The sequence below is a fragment of the Ambystoma mexicanum genome, chromosome 2p (genome assembly GCF_040938575.1).
Source record: "Ambystoma mexicanum isolate Mex_15411 chromosome 2p, UKY_AmexF1_1, whole genome shotgun sequence".
Taxonomy (NCBI): domain Eukaryota; kingdom Metazoa; phylum Chordata; class Amphibia; order Caudata; family Ambystomatidae; genus Ambystoma; species Ambystoma mexicanum.
The window spans coordinates 302,424,073-302,449,472 of NC_090923.1; the positions used below are offsets into that span (position 1 = coordinate 302,424,073).

Genomic DNA, 25,400 nt, shown 5'->3' on the forward strand with positions numbered 1-25,400 from the left:
TGTGAGTCTTTCTTAACATGGTGAAAAGATAGGATACGTCAGCAGGCCAGTAATGAGGTACTGCTCTGCCCCGAAGCTTTGGAACCCAGATCTTAAGTGGGGAGAAATCAGAAATGGATAATAATCAGTGTGTGGCCACCTTCACTAATGGGCCTTGAGCCTACTTATTAATTACCAGGTGAACCACGGTGCTCATTAGGTACCAAGTTCATTTGTTGCTCAAGTTACCAGTCTATAAACTGAGGACTTGCATGATTTTGTGTGTGAAATACCTTGCACAATCATCACATTTAGCCAAGCATGTACCCCATAGCATGGCATGTAGTCCGTATGGTCCTATTAACATGAATGATACATTTCGTGGCACTTCTTTGATGGAAGTTAGGAGTTAGTTGGGGCAGATGTGTACTATAGGTTTGCGATTATAGTTATGCTAGAGTTGGTAGCATGTTAGAAGCAGGACAGCAAAGGTTACAGATTGTCAGCAATGCTCATTTCCTTCATGCCAAAGTTGCGTTACTCTACAACGTTGTGGATGTTGGTCACTTTGTGGGCGATCAGGCCTATGGCCACAATTCACTCAATTTTTTTCAATCTGGCATGTGGTAAAGTCTTGCCCTCCTTATACCTTCAATGGCTTCCGTTCATATATAGGGCGTTTGGCTTTAAGCTTTTGGATGCATGCCCAGTCTTGCTGGCTACTTGCCCATTGAATTTGTTGGTCACTATCGGTCAGGTGTACAACGAGTCCAATCTACCTCCACCCCATCTGATTGGAGATACTAATGCTGCAGCTCACCACACTCTTCCCTTCTCTTGGGGATTCCATGTGTAGTCAGGCTTGATCACCTTACACACTCCTTGGCTCCCGGGTCACTGAACTAGTAAGACGATTTGGTGCTAAACAGCATACAGTGAGAACGGAAAACTATTATAAATAATGTATCTCTAGCGAGTAACAGTGTAGGTCCCATTACTTTCAGGAAGCAACCACTCCACCTAAATGTACCGTTAGCCTAAAATGTACTCTTTAAGTTACTGGGCGAGGGTTCATGGACCGTAAATGCTACCCAATGAACAGCTCTGTGGATAAAATGCACAAAACCTGGAATTAAATTCAGCTTTATACTGACAACCACAGGTGCATGTGTATTGCTGAGGAAATACGACCCCTTTTATTTAGTCATCAAAATATTAGCAATTGTAATATTTAGGTATATGACATATATAAAGTTATTTTCAATAACCACCTCCTGTGGGAAATAATTGCAGGATCCTTCTTGAATCATTTGAAAAGATCCAAACGTAACCACAGCTGACATGCAGGGTTGCATTTTGAGGCCAGGACCCTACATTCTTCACCTTAGCACAGGGTAAGGAAAACACAACAAAAGACTTTCATCCCATCTTTCATCCTCACGTAAAAAAAAGACTTCATATTTTGTGAGATGCACTAGTCACCTATTTTTGACTATTAACCTGATCTCGGCCAGACATCTTCTAACATTTTCTGCTGAGGCACTGATGCTGCTATCGAAGCAGAGAAGCACCTGGATGTCAGCATTACAGGAAGAGTCTAGCATGAGAATTAAATCCATGAGTGGGCACAAATACATAAAAAATGAATGGTGAAAGCCCAGACCTCTGCAGGACTCCACAGATGTCGGTGCAGAATCATGCAATGTAAGGTCAACTGATGGCATCCATTTTGAAGGAACGACATCAGCAAGTCAGAAGTAATCTTGCATACCCCAAATCAATATAGGCAGCAGAGGTATATATGGAGTTTAACAATGGCAAATGCTGCAGACAGTAAAAATCAGGCCACTGACACTGCCTTTGTCCACAACCCTCCTGATGTTGTCCACATCAGATAGTAGGTGCAATATAGTGACCCTGCTGGGCTGAACCTTTGCCTTTTGATGATCCTCTCCACAAAGATCTGGATTTTACCTCCAACAGCTTTCTCCAAAGCTCTTGCTTAGGAAGGTAGCTGGAAAATGGGATGAATGTTTGAGGCGGTCGGTTGTTTGAGGTGTTCTTTTGAAAACAAGGCTCGAAACACTGCCAGTTTCTAGTTAAGAATTACTTCTGTTGGTATGAGTAAGGGTCACTACATGGTTCAAGCCCTTATGTGCAATAGGATGAAGCAAATTAAAGTTATCTGCAAGGCAAGGTCTTTCGGCAAATTGGCAGTTTTGCAGCTCTGCATCAGTTTGCAGCAACTTCTGAGGGTTAGCCGATTCCATGAAACTTGATTTGAAAGCTGCCATTACCATATAGAGTCATGTGTTAAATGGCATAGACAGATGGTGTGTGCCCAGCACTGCTGCCATGTGTATAAAAGGTATCTTATGCCGCTATCTACATAGCAATTCTTAAGTTTAGCTGCAGCAGAAGCTTCTTTTGTTTGTTGCAAAAGAGCAACGCGATTGAGGAATGATTGGTAAATGGTGGCTTAAGTTTGGACATAGAAATGAACTGTAATGCAGGTTTTTAATCTAGTGAATTATAGGGTTTTGTATGATCGGACCGGAAGAAAAAAAAAAAAGGTCAGACCGTACAAAACGACCGAAAAATGCTACCACCAAAGGTTCGAAAACCAAAAGTTCGAACCTTTGGTGGTAGCATTGCAGGTAAGTAAAAAGAAAATAAAAAAATAAATTGTGGGTGCGTCCCCCGCAACACCCCCCTCACTATACTGTGCGGCATAGTGAGCGGGGTGTTGCGGGAGACACCCCTGCAGCCCCCGTATTATGTAAGTGTTCGCATGAGAAAGGTGCAAACTTTTGGTAGGTCGCACCTTTCTCATGAGAACATTCCGGCCGCGGCAAAATCAGCCGCGGTCAGATCACTTAGAATCAATTATACTAGTAGTTTAGATATGTATGAAGAATTAGTGAGTTCGCCATGTGATACAAGCACTGTTAAAACAATAGTTGTTATTTTAGCTGTATTATCAGTACGGTATTTGAGGATGGGCCTAGCTTCGAGAAGCAACTGAGCGCTTTACAGAGGTATACAACAATCCAGATACATAACAGAGTGCGTTACAGAGGTATACATCAGTACAGATGCATAACGGGTAACAGAACAGATATACAGTGGGGGTAGGATACAGAGGGGCACAGAGGCGGGGTATAGCTGTACCAGGGGGCGGGGAGGAAAGTGCCATGCAGCGTCTAGCGAGTCATCTGGCGCGAGGGTTGACGTGATTGCCTAGGTGTTCAGGAGGAAAGATTCTTTGAGGAGGTTGTTTCTCAAGTTCTTTTCTGAAAAGAGCAGTGCCGTTATGTTGTGGATTTGTGGTCCATGAATTAAAACTAGTCGACTTGCATCTAGGGGGAATAATTGAGAGCAGGAGTTTGTGGGGCAGGTTAGTATGCTCAATAGTACTGACTCTTCAATGGTAATGGTAAATGATTTTTATTGTACTCATGACCAATTTTAGTCCTATAAATCTGGAGTTTACAGCGGAATTGGATTTGCTTAGGAAGACGTTTGTCTGTTAGTAACATTCTTGCCTGTAATTTTATAAAGTTATTGGTTCACAGGAATAATGTTACTTTTACATCAAGTATGTTGAAGGCTTTAGGGTTTAAAAAACATTTCAATCATACTAGGCTTTCAAGTCTGCTATTGAATATATGTTATACTGTAGCTTGGGGCTACTTCCAATAGCAGCATCAATGATAAGCTTGCTCATCCCCTCTATTGACAGGCAGGCTCAGATATGCACGTCTTTGATGACTGGTCGGAGGGCCCTTGGATAATCAATCACATGAGGAGATTGCTTGAACCGGAACCAGAAATGAGGCAAGCCTCTTGCAATTGTGTGGTGGAAACAAAGCAAATAAAAGTAAGGTTTTGAGGTCAGGATTCTTAGGCTAACCCACAGGTCATTGATTTTCAAGGTTGTGGCGCTCCAAGGCAACAAAAGAGTTAACTCTGTTTGAATCCACAGCAGAAGCCTGGGAATCTGTACCAATGAATTAACCTAGTCAGTGGAGGTAGTTTGAGTGAAAGCGAAAACCTAGAATGTGGAAGGAAAAATAGCCCTGTGAGGAGGAAAGCAAGAAGAGTGGATGAAAGCCAATGCGGGGAATACCAGAGAGGAAGAGAAGAGGTTGGGCTGAGAAGCTTAGCCCAGAGAAGAAAGTCCAAACCTCAGGCCAGAGAGTAGAATGAGAAAAAGTAGAAGCCTTGGTCAGACAAAGTGGGAAGAGAGATGGCTGAAGCTCTGGTTAATGAAAAGGCCCAGGTGGGGTAGAGCTGAAGAAGCTCCACCTGAGGATATGGCAGAGAAAGGAAAGGTTGAGGCCTGGCGTAAGAAAAGGAAAAAAGAAAAGGCTGGTCCCCCATCCCAGGGAGAAGAGTGGCCTGGGCACTAATGCAGGAGACAATCTTGTAAAGGCTATTTAGCAGTTTGGGAGGATCTTTAAAGCCCTCAAAGAATTCAATCACTTTCCTGACAAGGCAAATTCATCACTTTAACTGTGAATCTAACACAGTGTTAGAAGAGGCTGATCGATCATGGTGGCAAGGGGCAGAGGACCGTAAAAGGGCCCAACTGGAAGTTGGTCTTTGCCTGGACTGCCAGGGTGTCACAGATCTCACCAGCATGGGAAACAATGTCTACAACCCTTTTCTCCCTACACTTCACTGATCTTTTCAGTATTTTTCCAGCAGTTACAGATATCTAGGAAATGAACTTAAGAGAAAGCATTGTGATGGAATGCTTTTTTTTAATAAAAGAAAGTGTTATGCAGCTCTGAATAGGGCTAGATTTCAACAGCCATAAGAGATCAACTTCCTAAGCTGAGATCTGTATTCCATCTCTAATTTACAACAGGGCCGCCATATTTTTCAGTTTTCCATAAACCGTGTACCTGTAATTGGTTAAATCACCCCCAACATTTAAAGCTCTGCAAAAACATCGCAGAGCTAACCAACTATAGTTAGTGCTATACAAGTGCTATAAAAAAAACAAGTACTTAAGAGAAATGCTGCTGGAATCCATAAAGTCCTAAACTGACCCGGCAACCAAATGATGAGAAAGTCAGTGCCCCTTCAGGGTAAAACTTGCATTGAAGAACTAGCTCCTGGTGAAATATCATGGGAAGTTGCACACAATCATGAAGAGCGAAAATTCAATGTAACCTCCCATCAGATTATTCTAGGATTATCACCACAAAGAAAAGGGTACGTGTATTGCAGTCTTTAGTTAAACAAATGGTGCAAATGTCAAAATCTACAAATAAAATCAACTCTGTTCTTTGCCAGATAACAGAGGACCAAGCATTTTATTTAATACAGTCAAAAGTCATCTGTATGGTCCTGTAACAGGTAGTTGATAAATCAAAAAGGCATAGACAAACACCTTGGGAGGATGACTTACCACCCTACCAAATAATACGGACGGACCCAAGTTGGCCTTGAAAACTAAATGAAAAGAGCAGCCACGATGGGATCACTCTTAATGTAGTCCTGCAGGTGGGTCTAATCTGTGTTGTGGGCCAGTCTACCAAACAGTAGATTTCAGGTTTCAAGACTGAAAAATGGTCTCGCTCTCTTTCCATCAAAAGAAGCATTCAGACTGTGCACAGGTACTAAGTATGTCGGCACTGCACGGGCATCCAGCGAGGGAAAGAGCACTAACGAGACAGCTTTGCTTCGGTATCCTAGGCAGCCGCAACCTGCCCTTACAGGTTTGATCTTTTCCAAAATTCTCCTAAATGGATGGAATATCAAAAACCAAAAGCTTTCTCATCCAACTCCTAGGTAATTCAAAAAGTTCAGGTTACAAAGCATGCATTTTTAAAAGAATTCAAGGTTAGCATTAACAGATATTTTGTCATAATTCTATGTGGTGTGGCGTAGAACAGTCCATCTAAAAAATTATACTTTTCTTCTGATGCAAGGCATATGCCGCAATACGGGAAATATTCAATTTCACAAGGCTACACTCCATCCTCACTAGCTGTTACCATAGCCCACCATTTACAATCGCACGGTACACTACTTTTCAAGAATCTTGCGTCGCCCTTAAGAAAAAGGGCTAGTAATAATGTAAAGGGCGGCGAAAATAGCTACAGTATGCAAACATACTCTCGAATGCATGTCATTTATATATTGAAGCAAACAAGAATGAATAAGTAATAGTATACCTTTAATATCTTCGGATGGTTGGTTCGGCATCGAAACGGATGACGGGAGCTCTGATAGCGCAGCAGATGCGGTTTCTACGACTGGACACACAATAAACCATCTTTTCCCAGTATGTAAAACTGCAATTTTCAAAAGAAAAAAGTTACTTATTCACCCTCCTAAAATGGTCTTTAGCAACAGTTTTGAATGGATATGGAAAGGCAAGTCTCTGGATTGCATTGCAGGGAAGAAAAATCTATTAGGCACTTGGGCAGCACAGCAAAAAGGACAGGTTCCACAATGGGAGCCATCAGCGGACCAAGCCAATCAAAATAAATAAAGACCTCTTTCTAAGCAAGTTTATTGAGAAATCAGGGATGTGTTTCTGAAAATGGCTGGGTTGTCATTACAGTGTGTGCTACTAGGATGTGTTTCTGAAAAAATATTTTTAATGGTAGGAAAGAATCTCTCAATTTAGGAAAATAAAAGCCCATAAAATTAATTCTAAGTGTAGGGGAAAATATGCCAAACCAACAATACATTTTACTTGTGGTCTATAAAAACAGATCTGGAATAAGCTTCACTTAACAGACACATTGCAAAAATAAAGTTTAAAAAGATAAACATGCTGCATCATTTTTAATTAGTTTATTACAATCCCCCAATATGCCATAATGAAATAAAACATCATTATCTGAGGTGATTGAATGCATTGGAAATACAACCTTATATATTGGGTAATATCTGCCTAAAATTGGCTCACATACAAACCTGGGTACAGTTTAATAAATACAAGAACAGGTCAGTCAATTGACAGCATCTTCATGTTGGTTTATATAATCAAAGATTGGACCAACGTTCTTGAGGGGCTGACCTTCCAGTAAAGAATACTGAATATCGGCTCAATGCATCCCAACCGTTTGTTCAAATATATAGGGTTCTTTTAATGAGAAGTGCTACTGACAGTTTGGCATGCATGTACACAAAGGGGTGACACTGCTCACCAATCGCAATAGTACATTTCAGTAATTAGTAGAAAAATATGAAATAAAGAAAGTTCAATTACTAGTGGGGTGCCTGGTGTCTTCTGGGTGACATACACAACATACATGTTATTGATTGATATTATTTTGTTATGTGTATACATGAAATTGTTTGTTTGGTTATACCACGACTGTATTCAAAGAATTTGTGATTGATGTCACACAATACATTTTTTGATCAGGCGAGTAAAAAGTGGCCCTGAGGAAGGACGGCAAGTCTGAAATGCATAGGCCATGACTTTCATTTGAATCTAAGTCTATATCTACAAAATAAAACACACAAAAATCATAATTTTGAAGTACTGTTTAGTGTGAAGAAATACACGAATAAGCAAGAGACTATTACTTTCAAATCTATATAGAACAAACCCCTAGTGGGTAATTGGGTGTGCGGCCCACACCAAAGGCTTATTAGCCTAGCTCTCCTTTCCTTTCAGACTTCTTTGTGCCCGACACAGTGGCACCAACTAGTGGGCTGCATCCCATACACACAACACAACACTTATATCGGCATTTCCAGAAAACGTTATTTTGAGGGGAAAAAAAGCCAGCGATGCCCACTTACCAATCCGATATTAGTTTGTAATGACATTCCATTGCTCATTTATCAAAAAAAAGCAATAGGCAATAATTTGGGTGAGATCATTTCTGGAAGGGCGCTGATCCAAGGTGTACTGGGGAGATCATGCATCTGAGTAAACGTTACTGACGTGTGGAGTCCCGCAGGGGGCGTGTCTTTCGCTCCTGCTTTTCAATATTTATATCCAGGCATGTGACAGGAATTGGAGAGATTAGGATTCTTCTTCTCCAATTACGCTGACGACTTTCAACTCACAATGGAATTGAGTGGAAATTTTACAAAGGACCAGGGGAAGCTTACAAACATATACCAGGAAATTTAGAACTGGATGTCTACAAACTGGTTCTGTTTGAATGCAAACAGAGCTAACGATTTATGGCTCGAGGCTAGCAAGGAAGAATTTGAGCCAGGTCTATGAAAGCTTCTTGATAGAAGAGAGTCAGATAATGGTTGTATCTAAGGTCAAAACTTTGGACTTCTACATGGAGGCAAACCTCAATGCGGACCACATGTTCAATTGATCGTTAAATACACCAACTATTATCTGAGAATCCCAAGATTGATTAGACCAATGATCTCGAAGGAGAATTGTGCTAAGCTGGCAAGGGCTGCCATCCTCTCACGGTTGGATTACTGCAACTCTCTTCTTGAGGCAGCGAGTAAAACATTGATCCAAACTCTTCAGAGAATACAGAATGCAGCAGTATGCATTGTGCATCAACTATCACAAAAAGATCCAGTGTCTGTAGCCAGAAATGAGCTACACTGGCTGCCGGTGGCAGCCAGACTGGCTTTTAAGATTGACGCTTGCTCACAAGTGTATCCTGGGGTCTGGCCCCTATATCTCAGAGAGAGGTTGGTATTATACAAACCTTTGAGAAACCTGCGATCCACAAACGCATTCCTTTTGAAAGTTGATCGCGTAAAAAAGAGCCCAGGCAAGAGGTCGCTCCTTCCCGGTTCGAGCAGCCCAAGCATGGAATGAATTACCTGAATCCATGAAAAAAGAAGGCAGCCACATTACTTTCAGAAAACCTTTGAAAACCAGTGGGAAAGAGAATAAAGAAGGGTTCATAAATTAAACTGTATGATTCCAAGGTTAGGGTTGTGGTCCTTTCTCCTAGTATTATTATTATACTATTTCCTTCCTTTTGGGGCCTCTCAGCCCTGTAGAAACTTAAACAAAAAATGTTAATAGATAGTTCACAAGAATCTCCCCCTTATGTTTGGCTATTTATCCTACCAATTTGGCACACTTCATTTGCCAAGTGTACGATTTATCGCACTACATTTCCTTCACTTATTTTGGGTGCGGGTGCCAAACTCGCAATATGCAGTAACGCTTGGCTTACTTTCTCGTCAAGCAATGGTCTTTTCATGGACTATCGCACGTTTAAGTGCGAGTCCCAGACTTGTAATCTAACTGCTTGGCTCGCTCTCCTGCAAGGAGTTATGCTTTCATGAAACTTCTTATTTGAGTGGAGGTCCCAGACTCGCAACATTCAATTCGGCTTGGTATACTCTCCTGCCAAGCCTTTGTCCTCTCATGGACTGGTCCTCTTTGGGTGCGGGTCCCAGACTTGCAATATTCAGTTGATTTGTTGCAATTTCTCATGTGGGTGCGGGTCCCAGACTCGCAACGGTCGGATTGACTTTTGTTTCTGACTTTTGAATTAGTGCGTGTCCCACACTTGCACTGTTCCCAATGCCCCAGACTTTCATTCGGGTTACCCGTGCACCCGTTTGCTTCCCACTGAAAGGTACCAGCGTTTCCAGAGTGGCTGCAGCTACTCTGAGGCGCTGGTCATGTTCGGGGCTTCATTGCAGTCAGCAGCAACTTTTCCGACATCTGCTTCTGCCCGGCTGTGCATCGGTGTCCAGACATTTGGTCGACCTAAAACTGGTCGAATGACATTTGGTCGATGCAATTTGGTCGAAAACCAAATGGTCGAATTTTTTTTTTATTATATATTTATTTTTCGGGTTTTCGTTTTTTACAAAAATGGGTTTTTAGAAAAAAAAGGGGGTTGGGGGGACCCCCTCAAAAAAAATAAACAAATTCGACCATTTGGTTTTCGACCAAATTGGTTCGACCATTTGTCTGGTCGACCAATTTTTTTTGACCAAATGTCTGGTAACCCTGTGCATCCTCTCATGCTAGACATTTCACCGGTGCTCGGGATGCCCGGAGGGTCCAGATGACAATAAGGTGAGCAGCCCTGGCTTTTGGGCCCTTGATTGTGTTCTCTGCCTCCCCCACTCTCTGCTTCCCTCGAGCTGGCTCTTGTCCTTCTCGCCCCAGCAAGGCTTGTCACTGGGTTCCTAGTTGGAGGATAGTCTCTCCTTTGCATTTCAGCTGTCTGATGTTTAAAGTCCTGCATTGGGAAAGGGAGTTGCTTTGGGACTATCACGTTGCTTGGGAAACTACAGCGCCCATTCTATGGCGATCCTTGGACTCACGATCATCATCTTCTCAGTATATGAGAGATTCAAATGTAGAATATTTTGTACTTTAAGGTTTGAACATTGTCAAGTATATTAGATTATCTAGCTTGACCTCAACAGATATTGGCCTTCTGAAAAGAAGGGAGGACTGAACATTTGAGAGGGGTTTAGGGGTACTAACGTGGGGGCATAACGCATTCTCTGAACATAGTCGTCCCTAATCTAATCCCATGTGATCCTCCGTCGGTGCACCATGCCCAGGGGGACGATTGCACTGTGGACGCACCGCGCTGGCCCCATGGGAGCGGAGTCCCCCTAGGGGAGAAGGGACAGCATCCTCAGATTTGTCAAAACTAATGAGGGGATAGGTCCCTGTTCTGAAAAGGTGTGGTGACAATGGTAGTGGAGGACTTTTCATACAGATGGTGAAAATGGATAATGTACAGAAATTCTTAATATCATTACTGTGCATTTTTTCAAATGCACCCAAAAGTGTAAATTCAGACTCTTTTTGCATTGCAAATGGGGTAAGGTGGTGAAGGGGCTGCACAGAGACCAACCTTTGTAGCCCTTACAATGGCTCCATGTAGTCTTTTGCATAGCGAAAAAATGGGGGCCATTTTACAATTTCTATCTCCTCATCCTGCTCAGGGGTGGAGGGAAAAAATGCCAAATTGCCATATGGAGTTACTGCCCAAAGTATTGACCAACTGAACTTTCAATTTGGCAGATCCTAGAAAGCCACACCACTACATTTTTTTAGCAAAGTCATGCAACAACCTAATATGGTATCGCAAGAGTCCTTTTGTCTGTCTCCCCCAGGTGGGCGTAGACCAAGGAACGCGCACATAAGTGCCAGTGTTCTTCCTAGACAGATGCAGTTATGTCGGCTTGAGAAATTTATTTATTTATTTATATAGCGCGCAAGAAGCCCAGGGGCATTGAGGCGCTGTTACTTGCAATAGCTTAGTTACATGGTACAGGCATGAAAGCGATTGATAACACATTATGAATACTACAAGATATCATACTGTTGTTACAGATATTGCATTGGGACGTATATTACAACATATATGATAAGTATTCGTGCTGGTGTGTTGGGTCTTATGTGAAGAGGGTAGTTTTCAGAGTTTTGCGGAAGGTGGTGAGGGAGGCCTCCCCTCGGATAGTGGGAGGTAGGGCATTCCAGTGAGTGGGCGCTAGAGAGGGGAAGCTGGATCCGCCCACTTTTACTCTTTTTACTAGTGGCACCGAGAGCATGTTGGTGTATGGTGATCTGGTTGGCCTGGTAGTGGAGACGGGGTGGATCCTTTGAGAGAGGTATGCTGGAGCAGTGAGGTGAATGCACTTGTGGGTCAGTGTCAGGGCTTTGAATACGATCCTTTCCTTTATTGGGAGCCATTGGGCTAGTTTTCTGGCTTCAGAGATGTGTTCTCTTTTAGCAATGCCTTGGGCTGCCCGGAGAGCATTGTTCTGTATTACTTGTAGTCTCTCTAAGTTTTTGTTGGAGGTTCCTAGAAAGAGTACGTTGCAGTAGTCTAGCCTAGAGCCGGTGATGGCTCTGGCTATGTTGGTGCAGTTCTCTTTGGAGAAAGCCATGGATCCAATGCCGTCAAGCATCAGAGCATGTCTATGCAGAACTCTGCATTACGATGTGACATCAGGGAGCCATGGCTAAGTTAACAGGCATATGGGACACCCTAGTACCTTAAAATCAAAATAAGCATGGACTTGCACTAATTGCAGGATCTTTGTTACTGGGCAAATCCCCAAACCAAGCAAAAACGTTAGCTTGGTGACAGCACAGTGACTCGTGGAATATTTTACACAAGATTCAGATTTCTTAAAAACAGGTTTTCACTTTATTAAGAGTTAATTTATTATGCTCAATCCCAACAAAACTGGTGTTTGGATGAATTCAATTCACCAGGTCCGCGTGACAACTGTGAGCTAAATGTAGTTCAGATTCAGCAAATGTTGCACCAGTCAATTAGGACTACAGGCTCTCACCAAGGGATTCATTCACCTTGGCATAATGCAACACAATCTATTCATACTGGCAGTTTAAATAGAGCACAATTTATTTGAAACATGGAGAAATACAATTCTAGCCACAAAATAAATGATTACCATTTTGTTGATAGACTGGAGTTCTTGCTTGATTCTGCTGGTTCTCCTGTCAAGACAAACATATCAGTTAAGAAATCCAGTACATAGACATTTTCCCATCAATGTTTACATCATTTCTTGCCATTGGTCACGTTAGTTGAGCATACAATCGATAGTGTATTCATTGAATGTTATGCAACATATTGGATCTACCATCAATACATTTCCCCAGAAATCAAGGTTACTTTATAAGCAAACTTCAGTAGTACTTTGCCCAGCAATCTCCACTCTCCATCCTCTTTTTTCAAACATGTTAAAATGGGGTATGGGTTTACGACCTGGGAACGGCAGCCAGAGACAAGGGGCTTGTTAAGTACAGGTTCAAATACAAGCAAAACTTACACAGCTGTACATTCTTCCTGGTTCGATGAAGCGAGCAGCTTTGAGTTGCACAATACATTTTGAATGAAAAAACACATCAGCAAGCAGTGTGCGCCATTTGTCCTCAATAATAAACCCCAACTCTATATGGCAGATTGCTGCAATTTCTCATCAATCTTGTTCAGCATATGCAGTATGTGATGAATCGTGGGAATTCGGCCCTGTGAGGCTAGGGAGGTGAGCCCACTATGCAATGCCCTCCCTAGGGCAAGTGGGACCTCACCAGGAGGGACTCCCCGTTTGTGGACAAGGACTCCCAAGAGGAACTCCCTAGAGGACCTGGCAAAATAGCACCTTTAAAGATCTGTGAAGAAAAGGTCAATGTGTGTTATCATCACAAAATGGAAAACCTTTTAAACTTCTATTACACTGGGACCAAGAAGAGGATTTATCGAGGAGAGGAGAATCTACGAGAGAGAAAAATCAACCAAGCTATACAGAGGGGAAGCGCCATGACTACGTCAATCCAAAAAGTTGAGGAGCCTCGGGGAATGCGGGAGGAGCCTGGGGAAATGAAAGCGGAGCCAGCGTGTTTCAAAAGTGGAGGAAGGGGGACTGCAATGCAAGGACTCCGCGTCCTGCAGACTCAAGAGAGTGAGAGGTAACAAACATATTACCGCCTGTATCCAGGAAGCCAGAGGAACCTAAGCTGGATGCGGTCATCCCGAAGCACAGAGAACAGTAGGGACCGGTGGCAGGACCATGGGAAGACCGCAGTGGATCAGAGGTCCAAGTAACAACACTGAAACCATTGCGATACGATCAGCTCGAGAGAAGCGGACAACATAAAAACCGAATCGCCATCCAAGACAAACGGAGGGAAGAGAGGCTGGAAAAATGACACGAGAAGCCAGTTTAGGAGGAGAGGAAGCTGATCCACAGCTAACAAAAACCCTGGTGACGTTAGCCCTAAGAATGGAAGGTAACTGTGATAACTGGAGACCCAGGGGAGTGAATGAAAACCAGTATTATTAGAATGCTCATACTCGGCACAGCCAAAAGAGAGAAAACGTAAGAGTGAATAGGAATCAACAGTCAGTACAGAGAGAACTGAAAGAAATTCTATGTGAATGACCGAGCGCGTAATAATTCATACCAAAAAGGCCTAAGAGAGCTGGGCGTAAGCAGGAACCCAGAGAACCTGCTGGAGTTGGGAAATGCATATCAAGATAAAGAGCAAAAAGAGATCAAAGACTATGAGCTGTTCAGGAAAATAGGAAATAGCCCAGAAGTAAAAGATAATTATGTGACAAGTTCATCAGGAGGAGAAAAGGGTCAACCCTTATCGAAGAAAACTGAACAGTTCAAAATAATACATTAACTGTTTGAACTGATAACAAGTAATCACTAGAGAATAGCTGAAGATCATCAATTGTAAAGTGGTTGAAAGATAAGTCAACACCCCTCAGGAGAAGTCCTCCTGAATTTAAGTTGTTAGAAATAGTGGCAGGGTCAGATTGGTTAGAGTCAGACGGTAGACGGTTTCATTTATAGACATTCACTGACGACAGAGGAGCACTTTGTAGACTAGGGAAAGACAGGCCTTATTCCTTTTCTTTAAAAAAAAAAACCACCAGTGAAATTTCTCATCAGAGTTTGTCCTTCTGACCTACCACAAGTCACAGCATGCTCAAATATGCAGATAGGGCCATCTGCGTGACTGAACACACATGGTTTCATTCAGCTTTTCACTTCTGCACTGTGTGTTTGCTATTCCTTGTGTATGCACTCTGTTTAATTTATCATAATTCAAATAAGTGAGGCCCAGTTATAAAACTGTCTAATGCTCGTTTTGCTACAACAGGTTTCTTTCTGGCACACAGTATTAGAAATTTGTCACGAGACATCTTCGTGAATCTTATCACTCCATATGGTGTAATACATTTATTTTATAGTAGTTTCATCTGCTTTTGACATTTCCCATCAGGGCTCATTGAGGGACGCAGGTATTGATCAGCAGACAAGCTGCAACAGAGCCCCATAGCCATCTGCCCTAGCCCCACAGTCACTTGCCCCCTTCAAAGGTCCACATGGGGCACCTGGGTAGTCCTCCACTGGCCTGCGTGTAGGGGAGAATAAAAGGGAAAATAGACTGCCCAAATCGAAAGTTAAGAGGTACCAGGATGCTGCCTCACTTTATTTGGGGATACAATACAAACCCCCCAACAGAAATCTGGAATGCATTTATCATGTGATCTCTAAACTAGGCCTTCCAAGAAAATTCCTCCATGAAAGAGTATTGAAAAGCTTTACAAACAAATAGGGCATGTCAGCAAAAACGATTAATCATTAAGTAGAAGGCATGCATGGATACAGGTTTCACAATTCAAGGAAACAAAACAAAGAAAACCAGAAAATCATTTAAAAACGATATTCAACATAACTCTACAAAGATAGGATGTAGAATCAAATGAAAAAGTGCATTGCAACTGAGATTCCCCACCATCCATTGATGATAAATACATAAGCCTGATTAAAAAATGTACAGCTATAAATACTAATAATTTTATTGCACACATTACTACGGGCGTCCAGAATGTCTATTTCGGGGATGTGGCATGTTGCTACTATTAAACTTGGAATAAAATATGATTTTGATTTTTTAAAAAAGTGTCCAGAGTGTACATACCCTCCATTTAACATTTAGAAATAGTATCAATCTGTGAATATTATGCAGTGTAAGCTATGGGAGTGCCTCTTTCTATTAAGCAAGCCAATGAAAAGACGTGGCCAATCAAAAAGGATGAAGTCAGATTGACAGTGTGGGAATAATTCCAACTACAAGTAGAAACACAGGGAATGAGATGATCTCCACAATTTAAGACTGCGGGGGGGGGGGTCACCTGTACCAAATGGAAGAAATCTGAGCTTTGTTATTATATGGAGGTGATTTCACATTAACGATGATGAGACTAGCTTTCCAATAGGGAGAGACCAGAAGATGGCTTGCTGACTGCACTGAGTTCATTTGAAAACTTGTGAAGGTCCCACTTGGCTAAGCTCCTACAAGAATGATTTAAAAAGTCAAAAATTACCCAATGTAATAAGATATGAGCCCTCTAGAACAGTTTCTCTGTTAAGTCCTAGGAGAAGATAGACTGGGAGCCAACTTTCCCTGGGGGGGGGGGTCATTACAAACATACTGCATGCTTGAACATGCAAAGTGGGGGACTGCCCTCTGATTTCTTACTGTATTCAAAACCAAACAAGATTTATTTTACATGGGAAACTATAGCATTTCCCACGTTAGGGAGAGGACCCTGCAACATTGGGACAGATCTGCAATGAAAAGATAAGTGGGAGGGGTATTTATTCCTTTATTAGAAAAATTAAAGAAATATATTCCAATGTTGAGTGGAAGAACCATTACACTGCATCTTCTAAATGGATAGTACAGTGCCCCCAAACACTTGTCTAATACAACTTGCATATGCTAGAAACTCACAGTATTCCATCTACGTGGGATTGCATGAATAAGGGTGAATAAGGGTGAATTGCGATTCAAAGATCATGATGTTGATTTTTCCATGTAACCTTTCTCCGACACCAATACTTATTATTGACTGGAGAAAATAAGACTTTAAAGGTGTCATTTAATAAAGAAGTGAATTGAATTGTGCTTCACTGAAGAGAGGAAAATGATTGCTTCTATAAACTGGTTACAAACGTACTGTTCATTTCATTATGGCAATTTCCACAGCATAATGTTAGGGTACCACCTTCAATTGATTTTTTTTTTTTTTTTAATACAAATACATTTTGATTCCCAATACAGCCAGTTTCTTGTCCCAGAATTGTGGGGTGGGTTTGTATATGAGGGGTCGTTAAATTAGCAATATCCACTTAGTGATGAACAATTACAACATACACAAAATACCTTGAATCAGGCACAAGGCAGAGCTTGGGGACATCTTGTCATGGACCTGGCTACATTTTCAAAGGATGCTTCGCTGAAAAGTAGGCTGCGATGAACAATTCCCAGCATGCCTACACAGCAACCATCTTGGGGTGTGGCTGAGCTTCAAAAGCCCAGCCATGCGCAAGGCATGCCACTTGCTGTCAGAAGAGCTGGGCAGAGCAGAGGTGGCTCTTACCACAGCAGCCCACACTGCATGTGAAAATACACTGTCAACAGGGACTGCAGCACGACAACTGAATTCTCCATCCTGCTGTGCTTCAACATAGAGCAGAGCCCAGCTCCTACAAACAGCAGAGTGCTTTGGCAGACAACACTGGGTTTCCGGAGTATCGGAGGTCATAGTGCCCTCGCATAGGCATACCTGTGGTTCAGGGATCTGACACTACGTTTTATTTAGAGTCAGCACACAATTGAGCCAACACAATGTCTAACGAATACATGTTTTCCCGCATTACTTAGAAAATAATGTTCTTCTTTGAACAGCCCAAGAAGCCACAATCCAGAACTGATGCACTTCCAGTCACTCAGCAGTCCCATTACTGCACATACAGATAAGCAACCTTGTGTTAATGGCTAGTTGACTATACATTTAATTGAAGGAGAATCCGAGTTACTAAGTCACTAATGGAAATGCAGTATACTGTGACAAGACTGGTATCCTGATCATGTCAAAGAAAGAGGGAACTTGTTTTGGGAAGGAGAGAGGAATCCAGAACCAGACCTAATCCCGAGGACCAGTTCCGCAGAGGGGACCCCAATTCCTGCCCCCTAGACCGCCCCGCTTGTGTAAAAATTTTTCTTTGAAGACCACTTAGCTCAAACCATAACTCTTGTACAGGATAACTGCCAGTCTCTCTTTCTGTTCTAGAGAATCAACAAAGATGTTTTGATACCACACAATACACCCATGGTATACAAGGCCTGCAATGCACCAGAGAATCTTCGCAAAGACGCAGGGAAGAGCAGTGCCAGCATACATCGGCTCTGCTGACACGAAAGCACAGCACAGAGTGAGCTGCATGGATCTTCAAATGTCCTTGCAGGAAACCACAGAGTCCAAGCTGGAACAGACAGACCCTCTAGACACAATGGGAAAGCGGGGAGAATCAGACCCATTTCCCCCTAAAAGACTAACAAGGATAACTAAAAACATCTGGGTGCTGGAGCACTAATAGACACACTGTGTCCCAGCGAGCCATCCCTGGGAACGACACGCCCGCGTTTTTCCTTGCGCATACAGGCCCGTCTGTGAAAGACAGGGTCAGGCTGGTTAGGGAAAGGGGACCAATCCTCACAGATGGAGGCAGATTGAAGCAGAGAACAGGAAGTGTGTTTTCTTTTGGTTTGGGTGAGGTGTGAGGTTAGAGGTGGAGAGCGGCCGAGAGACCAGCAAGAGGAAGGAGGGAAGGTGGCCTGTGAAGAACATTTGGGATGCCGGTGAGTTGGTTAAGAGTGATTATAGTTCTGCAGGTTTAGTGTGCATGTTTGTGTGGTGAGTGTGTACATAAGGTAGTGCAAGGTGATTCTGGAAAGCAAATGTTGAAAGAAGGGTGGTTGAGTAGTAGTGTGGAACAGGGGGTAGAAGTGCTGTGGAGCAGGAAGTAATAGGATTGAGGGGGAGAAGGGGGTAGGAGTAGTAGTAAGGGGGAGGGAGTATGTAACGCTCACCTGGTTCCTACGAGGACGCTGGTCTAGTCTGGATTGCTGTAGCCTCTTCTAGCGTGATGCGCAGGACCCGGAACACCGATTGGACAGGACCTCCAAATCGTGCTTGCCTGGCCCGTAGGAATATCCTTCTGCAGATGAGAAAGGGGATTAACAGTCTGCAGAATAGTGTGCTAGCTCCCCCCTTTCCCCCTTCGTTCCTCTCTAACTTCCTCCAAACCCCGGTTTAAGCTCACCTTATGGTTTGGAAGGATGAACTCTCCATCCTGCTTCTGGTGCAGGGGCGCGCGTTCGTCCAGTTACTTCACTGGTTTTCAGAATGGCGCTGGCAAAATCCACTTGACTTTCCTAAGCGATGCGCCATAAGTATGAAAGTTGAAAGTTCAAGTGAGGCCCCCTTTATGTTGTCTTTCTAACCTGTGATCTGTCCTTTATTTCAGGTGCAGAATGAAGGCGATGCGTCGAGGGGTTAAACTGCCAAGGTGAGTAGTGATGAGGGCGATCCCTCTAAATGTCCATTCCCCAGAAATGTCTCTTGTCCTTTCCCCATAGGGGCCGGGGTACGGTACCTGCCAACGGGGCGGCGCCGAACCGAAATGTGGAAGAAAACCGGTAAGCATTGTGGCTGTTTATCAGGCTTTCCTTCTGTGTTCCTTCTGCTCACCTTTTGTTTCTTCCTCTCTCCCCTAGGTGCAGAGATGTGGCGTCCGATGCTGACAGCCACGATGGAGCCGGGAATTGTCTCGAGGACAGGCGAGTGAAGCGTGGCGCTGCAGCGAGCAACGCAATGCTTTTAAATGGAAGTCTTTCTTCAGGGATGCTGGCGAGAAGATTCCGGATGCAGGTAAGAAGTTTGAAATAGTCCTTGGTTTTCACCTTTCTCTTCTCTTCCTTCCTTGCAGGTCTTCCAGGTTCGAGGCGGGCGCGGCTGGAGTCCAGGAGCAGGAGCAGACACGGTGAGCGTTAAGCTGCAGGAAGCAGAACAACGCGAAGCATGAGCTGCTGTCGGGGCGTGGCTTAAATAGCCTCCAAAGAAGTCCCAGGTATGTATCCTTCCACAACTAGGTATGTATCCTTCCCTGGCCATGCCCCAGTGAAAAAATAGTCCCTATGAAAAAATAGTCCCTTTCAGGTCTCAGGGAGGCCTGAAGCATGCAGCATGGTCTGCATCAGGTAAGTGCACAAAACACCTCCCTTTATGAGCCTGGCGCCTATGGCGCCAGGACTGATGTCCAACATGAGCCTGGCGCCAAAGGCGCCAGGACTGAGTCCAAAGAGCCCCTATAAGGGGCTGCTGGGCTTTTACCCGAGGGCATGATGCCTGCTTCGGGGGTGCTGGGCCTGGCCTGGTGCTCCGGGGGTAGGCATCATTACAGAGTAGTAGGAGCAGGGAGGAGGGAATCAAAGAGAGAAGGATGAGTAACAACAAATGGTGGCAGCAGTATCTAGGAGGAGTGAGATCATCACAGGGACAATAGCATGAAAGGAGCAGTGAGATGGAGAAGATCAAAAGAAAAAAGGGAGCAGTGAGCATGAGAGACGAAGCCCAAATCCATCAGAGTATTTGCAAGGCACTATACAAATCCCCATTAGATCACCAACTAGATAGAGTAGGGACAGCTAGGGTGTCCCTGTGGGTTTATAGAGAGCCAGCTCTTAGGTACTCTTCAGTAGTTCAACTCAGCTTCAGACAGCAGGGCTCGACATTCAGTAGCACTAACCAGGGAGTAAGGACACCTAGGTTAGTGAGGAGGATTGACAAGGGCGAGGGATGGCCACAGTGCCCGCAAACATTCTAATAAAAATCAATTCCAGTGCCATCTGTAACAAAAGTAAACAATATAGTCCATTAAGTGCATTGTATCCTTTACTATTATTGTCACGTGTTGGTATGCTCAACGGTACCTGGTTTGCCCTTCTCACAAGACTGATCTGGTCAAGAGAGACTGGTGATGAAGCAGGCATGGGGGCACTATTGAAGGAGTCTTGTGAGTAAATCAGCTCATGTGTGTGTGTGTAAGGTGTATGTGTGCTAGAGGCAGTGAATGAGTGATTGTGAAACATATGACTAAAGGAGTAATGATCAGCCGCGATACTTATCCCTACACAATCTATTCATAACCTTTCCCTAATCCTCTTTCTGGTTATCCTTAATCCACCTTCTTTTACACTAAACATCCTAAACCTCTTCCCCTCACGTGGATTGCGAGCTGAGCAGTGTATTTATTTATTTTCATTTATTAATTTGTATTGCGCCGGTAGCTTGCAAGCCTCGGGTGCAGAGACATGTAGACAGTGAGACAACATGGAGACCTAGATGACACGATACAATTGACGACTACTGATTGGTGAGAGAGTCACTAATTGATATAAATTGAAGATATGGGTTTTCAGTAATTTGCGAAAGTGCAAATAGTTTGTATCCATCCTTATGTGTGCAGGAAGATTGTATCCATTCCTGTAGAGCTGGTGCACCTTTGATGGGGTGGTTGGTACCGGTGCATCCAATGGTAACTGGTGAATTTTTGAGGGGCATAAATGTATTCGTCTAATATGAGAACATATTGTACAGCACTCTGTGAAACGTTTGGTCAAATACCACCCAGTTTTGAATACATTTGACGTGGTAGCACATTAACAAACCCAATGGCGGCAAGTTACCAACATTGCAAAGGACCATTACCTACACATTTTCATTATGCCTTTGTCCACTACACATTCCTGTATATAAAACATTTTCATGCTGTCTGTGCCCATACATGATCATGCATACTGCACAAATATATGGCAGTATTAGCCTATAAGGACTCCCAGCAAGTAGAAAAATGCCATGCCTCAAAAAAATGCATATCCAGACTGGCTATACCAAGATAGGCCAATGTACCAAGTAATCACACTTTCATTTCCTTTTATCCTTAATGCAAAGTACAAAAATGCCATGACACAAAGTATATGTATGGCTGATCTAGAGCCATCAATGTAGGCCATTCTAGCCACAGTAAGAAAGTAAATACACACTGATACCATAAGCAAAGCTAGTCCTGTAATGACACTTAAATTTGCTTTACCCTTGATGCCAAGTAAGAAAGGTCATGTCACATTAAGTAAATGCAGACTAGCATGAACATAACACTTATATTTGCTTTTTCCCTTGATGTCAAGTAGAAACTGCCGTGCCATATTAAGTAAATGCAGGCTGGCCCCACAACTGTAGGGCAGTTTAGCCAGGCAATAACACTCATGTTTGCTTGACCCTTGTCGCACAGTAACTGCAATCGAGGGCAAATCAAAGAGGACCAGAAGCCCCTCCCCACTGCAATGTAAACACGCTGCCTTACAGGAGAGGACTACTCTCCTGTAAGGCAGCGCGTTTACATTGCATGTACAATGGGAGGCAGTGACAAAAAAATAAATGCAAAGGGGGGCGATGTGCAACTGCTCAGAGACTAGCAGCACAGTACACATGAAAATAAATCACATGCCGGACTGTGCTGCCTGTCACGCAGGCGGGGCACCACTGGGTGCATCATGCTTCTGTGAGGAACGCACCTGGGAACTAACATTTCCTTAGAAATGTAACTATAGACTTTACAATCAAGATTGATATGCAAAAAAGTACTGATGTGTTTTAGAAATCCAGCACATTGTTCTTGTTTTCATCACTTCATTCCATTTTGCGGTTGTCTTGGGAACTCGTTAGTTTCAGTGTAACCACAGACTGATAAGGCCATTATTGAGACAGTACCTGGGCCTAAACCAGAAGGCAAAAATGAAATCCACTCAATGGAACCCACTCTATGTCACTGATCAACTCTAGAAGTTGACTGTTTTCAGGAGTTCTAGGATTTCACTCATGTGTGGGTGTCCCCCCCCCTTTTAATAGATACGTCACTTTTTCTGACACTCGATCATTTCTTTTTTGTAGAGTTTATTATGCAGATTATTATGTAACTCGTATACGTACTGAGGTTGGTAAGCAGTAATAAAATTGCGGCAAAGATTTCGCCTTTACAAAACCTGCCATGGTTTGACCCGGTAAAGGTGTACCCCATTATACCATTTAAGGGGAGCAGGAGTTGCAGGGGAGTCCTCCGCTCCCCTTAAATGGTATAATGGGTCTGCGGGGGTGTCCCCCGCATCCTTTATATAGTTTGCGGCGGCAAATCCACAGCCTTTTTGCCATGATTTTTTGTGTAAACGACCATTTTTGCTGCTATTTTAACACATGGAACCCTGAGGTTTCTTAATGTGTTCTTACTGCAAGCATTTGCCTGCTTCTTTATCTTTGGTATTTTGTCCTTTCAGGATTATGACCACACACAAGTCTTTCTTCTGGTGGTGCATTACAGTGAAGTCTGTCTCCCACTTAAATAGTAGTCTGTACTCTATGTGTATTTCTATTCTCTTCTTTGCCTTCAAGCTCTTGTCCCATTTCTAGTTTTGCAACTCCCAACTATTTCTTAGTGCTATGTGAGGGTGCAGAAGTAAGGCTAGCACACAATGGTTGCATGTTTTTGAGCAGAAACATTTATTATATGAAAAAGGGTTTGAAAAATGCCTTTCTACCCCTAAAACTAAGAGGTGATAACCTGCCTCCAAGAAAACAAATGAAATTGCCAGAATGTCCAAATTATGAAGTCTTGTCTCGGTTGTGTCCGGAAATACCCACTTCAGTCCCTAAGGAACAAGTTACTTACCTGTAACTGTTGTTCTCCAGCATGGGTCTGGCATGGATTCACATGCTCATGAATATTCCCCGTCGTCAGGCTGGGAATCCTCGGTAAAGAAAAAACCAGTATCAGTTTCGTTTCTGATCTGTCTTTCGTAGTAATAACCAATCACTGGTCTCTGCGTCATACTGACCACAGCCAATGACTGCCCTCTACCTAAGCACCGCCTCCGGCAGCCATCTTCAGATTTGGAAGCACGTGAAGTGGCAGTATGACCAAGTGAAGAGCCGCAGAGGGGTAGGCGGGAGGGTTCGCATGTGAATCCATGCCAGACCCATGCTGGAGAACAACAGTTACAGGTAAGTAACTTGTTCCTTCTCCAGCATGGGGTCTGGCATGGATTCACATGCTCATGAATAAAGAATACATAGCAGTACACACATGCACAACCACGGGAGGTGGCAAAGGCTCAACATTAAGCATCACATCAACTCAACATTAAGCATCTTACCTCCTCACCAGGCTCACCTCAGGCGAACAGGTTGCGCAGCACTGCTTGGCCGACCCTGGACTCCTCCCTGGAATCCCGGTCGACGCAGTAGAATTTCGTGAAGGTGTGCGTCGACCTCCACGTAGCAGCCCTGCATATGTCCAGCAGGGGCACACCAGATAGGAACGCCGTGGTAGCTGCGATCGCTCTGGTGGAATGGGCTCTCGGACGGCCAGGCAGCGGTCGGTTTGCCAACCGGTGACAGTACATGATACAGCCGGAGAGCCATCTGGAGATGGAAGCCTTCGAGAGAGCCTTCCCCTGATTGACAGGTCCAAAGTTCACAAAGAGTTGTGACGTCTTCCGAAAACCCTTCGTGCGGTCCACGTAGAACTTCAGCGCTCTAGCTACATCCAGCGAGTGCAAAGTCCTCTCAGCCGGCGACGAAGGCGACGGGAAGAACACAGGCAACACCAAGGGTTCGTTGAGATGGAAGTCCGACGGTACCTTGGGCATGAAGGAGGGGTGCGTCCTGAGCACTACCCTCGTGTCGTGGAAAGTCAAGTACGGGGCCTTGCAGGAAAGGGCCTGGATCTCTCCCACTCGTCGTGCGGAGGTGATGGCCACAAGAAAAGCTGTTTTCCACGATAGAAACTTCAGCGGGGCCGAGTGCAGAGGCTCGAACGGAGGTCCCATGAGCTTGGTCAGCACCACGTTGAGCTCCCACGCCGGGGCCGGAGCCTTCACCGGCGGGAACGATCTGAACAGTCCCTTCATGAACTCTTTCACCAGACGATGAGACCACAAGGACGTCCGCCCCGTGGTTCTGGTGTATCGTGAGATCGCAGCAAGATGAATCTTGATGGACGCGTGTGCCAGACCAGCCTTGGCCAGCGTCAGCAGGTACGGCAGTACTTGGGGAGCCGTAATCCGTAGAGGGTTAATCTTCTGTGCGTGGCACCAGACGGAGAACCTCTTCCATTTGTGTCCGTAGCATTTAAGAGTCGAGGACGCCCTGGCCTTTGCAAGAACCTCTCTGCAATCGGCCGGTATGTCGTATCCTCCAAACTCTAGCGCTGCAGGAGCCAGGCCTGCAAGTTCAGCGACTTCGGGTCGTGGTGGAGGATGGCGCCTCCTACCCTGGAGAGTAGATCCGCGTCCGCCGGCAGCTTGATCGGCGGGGACGCTGACAAGTCCAGAAGGTCCGGGAACCATATCTGCCTCGGCCACGCAGGTGCGACGAGGATCATCCTGCACCGTGACCTCTTGAGCTGGTTGACGAGCCGGATTAGCAGAGGCAAGGGAGGGAACGCGTAGAGGAACAGGCCGTCCCAGGGGAACGAGAAAGCATCGCCCATGCTCCTCGTCTGGGGAAACCTGCTGGCGAACCTCCGGCACTTGGTGTTCGTCGCCGTCGCGAACAGGTCGATCTGGGGTGTGCCCCACCGTCGGAAGAGGCGATCCACCAGATCCTGCCGTAGTTCCCACTCGTGGCACGAGCGCAGCTCCCTGCTGAGTGAGTCGGCGACGGTGTTTTTTATCCCTGCCAGATGAAATGGCACCAGAAAAATCCCTTGGGCGACGGCCCAATGCCACAGGTCCTGCGCCTCCTTGGACAGCGCTGGGGACCTGGTTCCGCCCTGTTTCCTGATGTAAAACATGGTGGTGGTGTTGTCGGTGAAGATCCTCACCACCTTGCCCTTGAGGGACGGAAGGAAGGACCTGAGGGCCCAAAACACTGCACGGAGCTCCAAGACGTTGATATGCAGGGACTTCTCCGTCGGGAGCCAGAGTCCCCTTGCGTGCAGATTTTCGGTGTGCGCTCCCCACCCTTCCAGGGAGGCATCCGTGGTCACAGTCTCCTGGTGGGCTGGGGTCTGGAAGTCCATGC

General features: G+C 44.5%; 1 protein-coding gene across 11 annotated transcripts in view; it reads right to left on the reverse strand.

Annotated features, from left to right (window-relative positions):
• The window catches only part of WNK2 (WNK lysine deficient protein kinase 2), a 1,473,871-nt gene that overhangs the window by 554,727 nt on the left and 893,744 nt on the right, over positions 1-25,400 (reverse strand). For all 11 annotated transcript variants that reach the window (XM_069643592.1, XM_069643590.1, XM_069643588.1 and 8 more), the window contains 2 exons: positions 12,346-12,391; positions 6,168-6,287 (listed from right to left, as the gene is read on the reverse strand). In XM_069643592.1, coding sequence (XP_069499693.1) covers positions 6,168-6,287; positions 12,346-12,391 — 166 coding nt within the window. The remainder of the gene's footprint in view (positions 1-6,167; positions 6,288-12,345; positions 12,392-25,400) is intronic.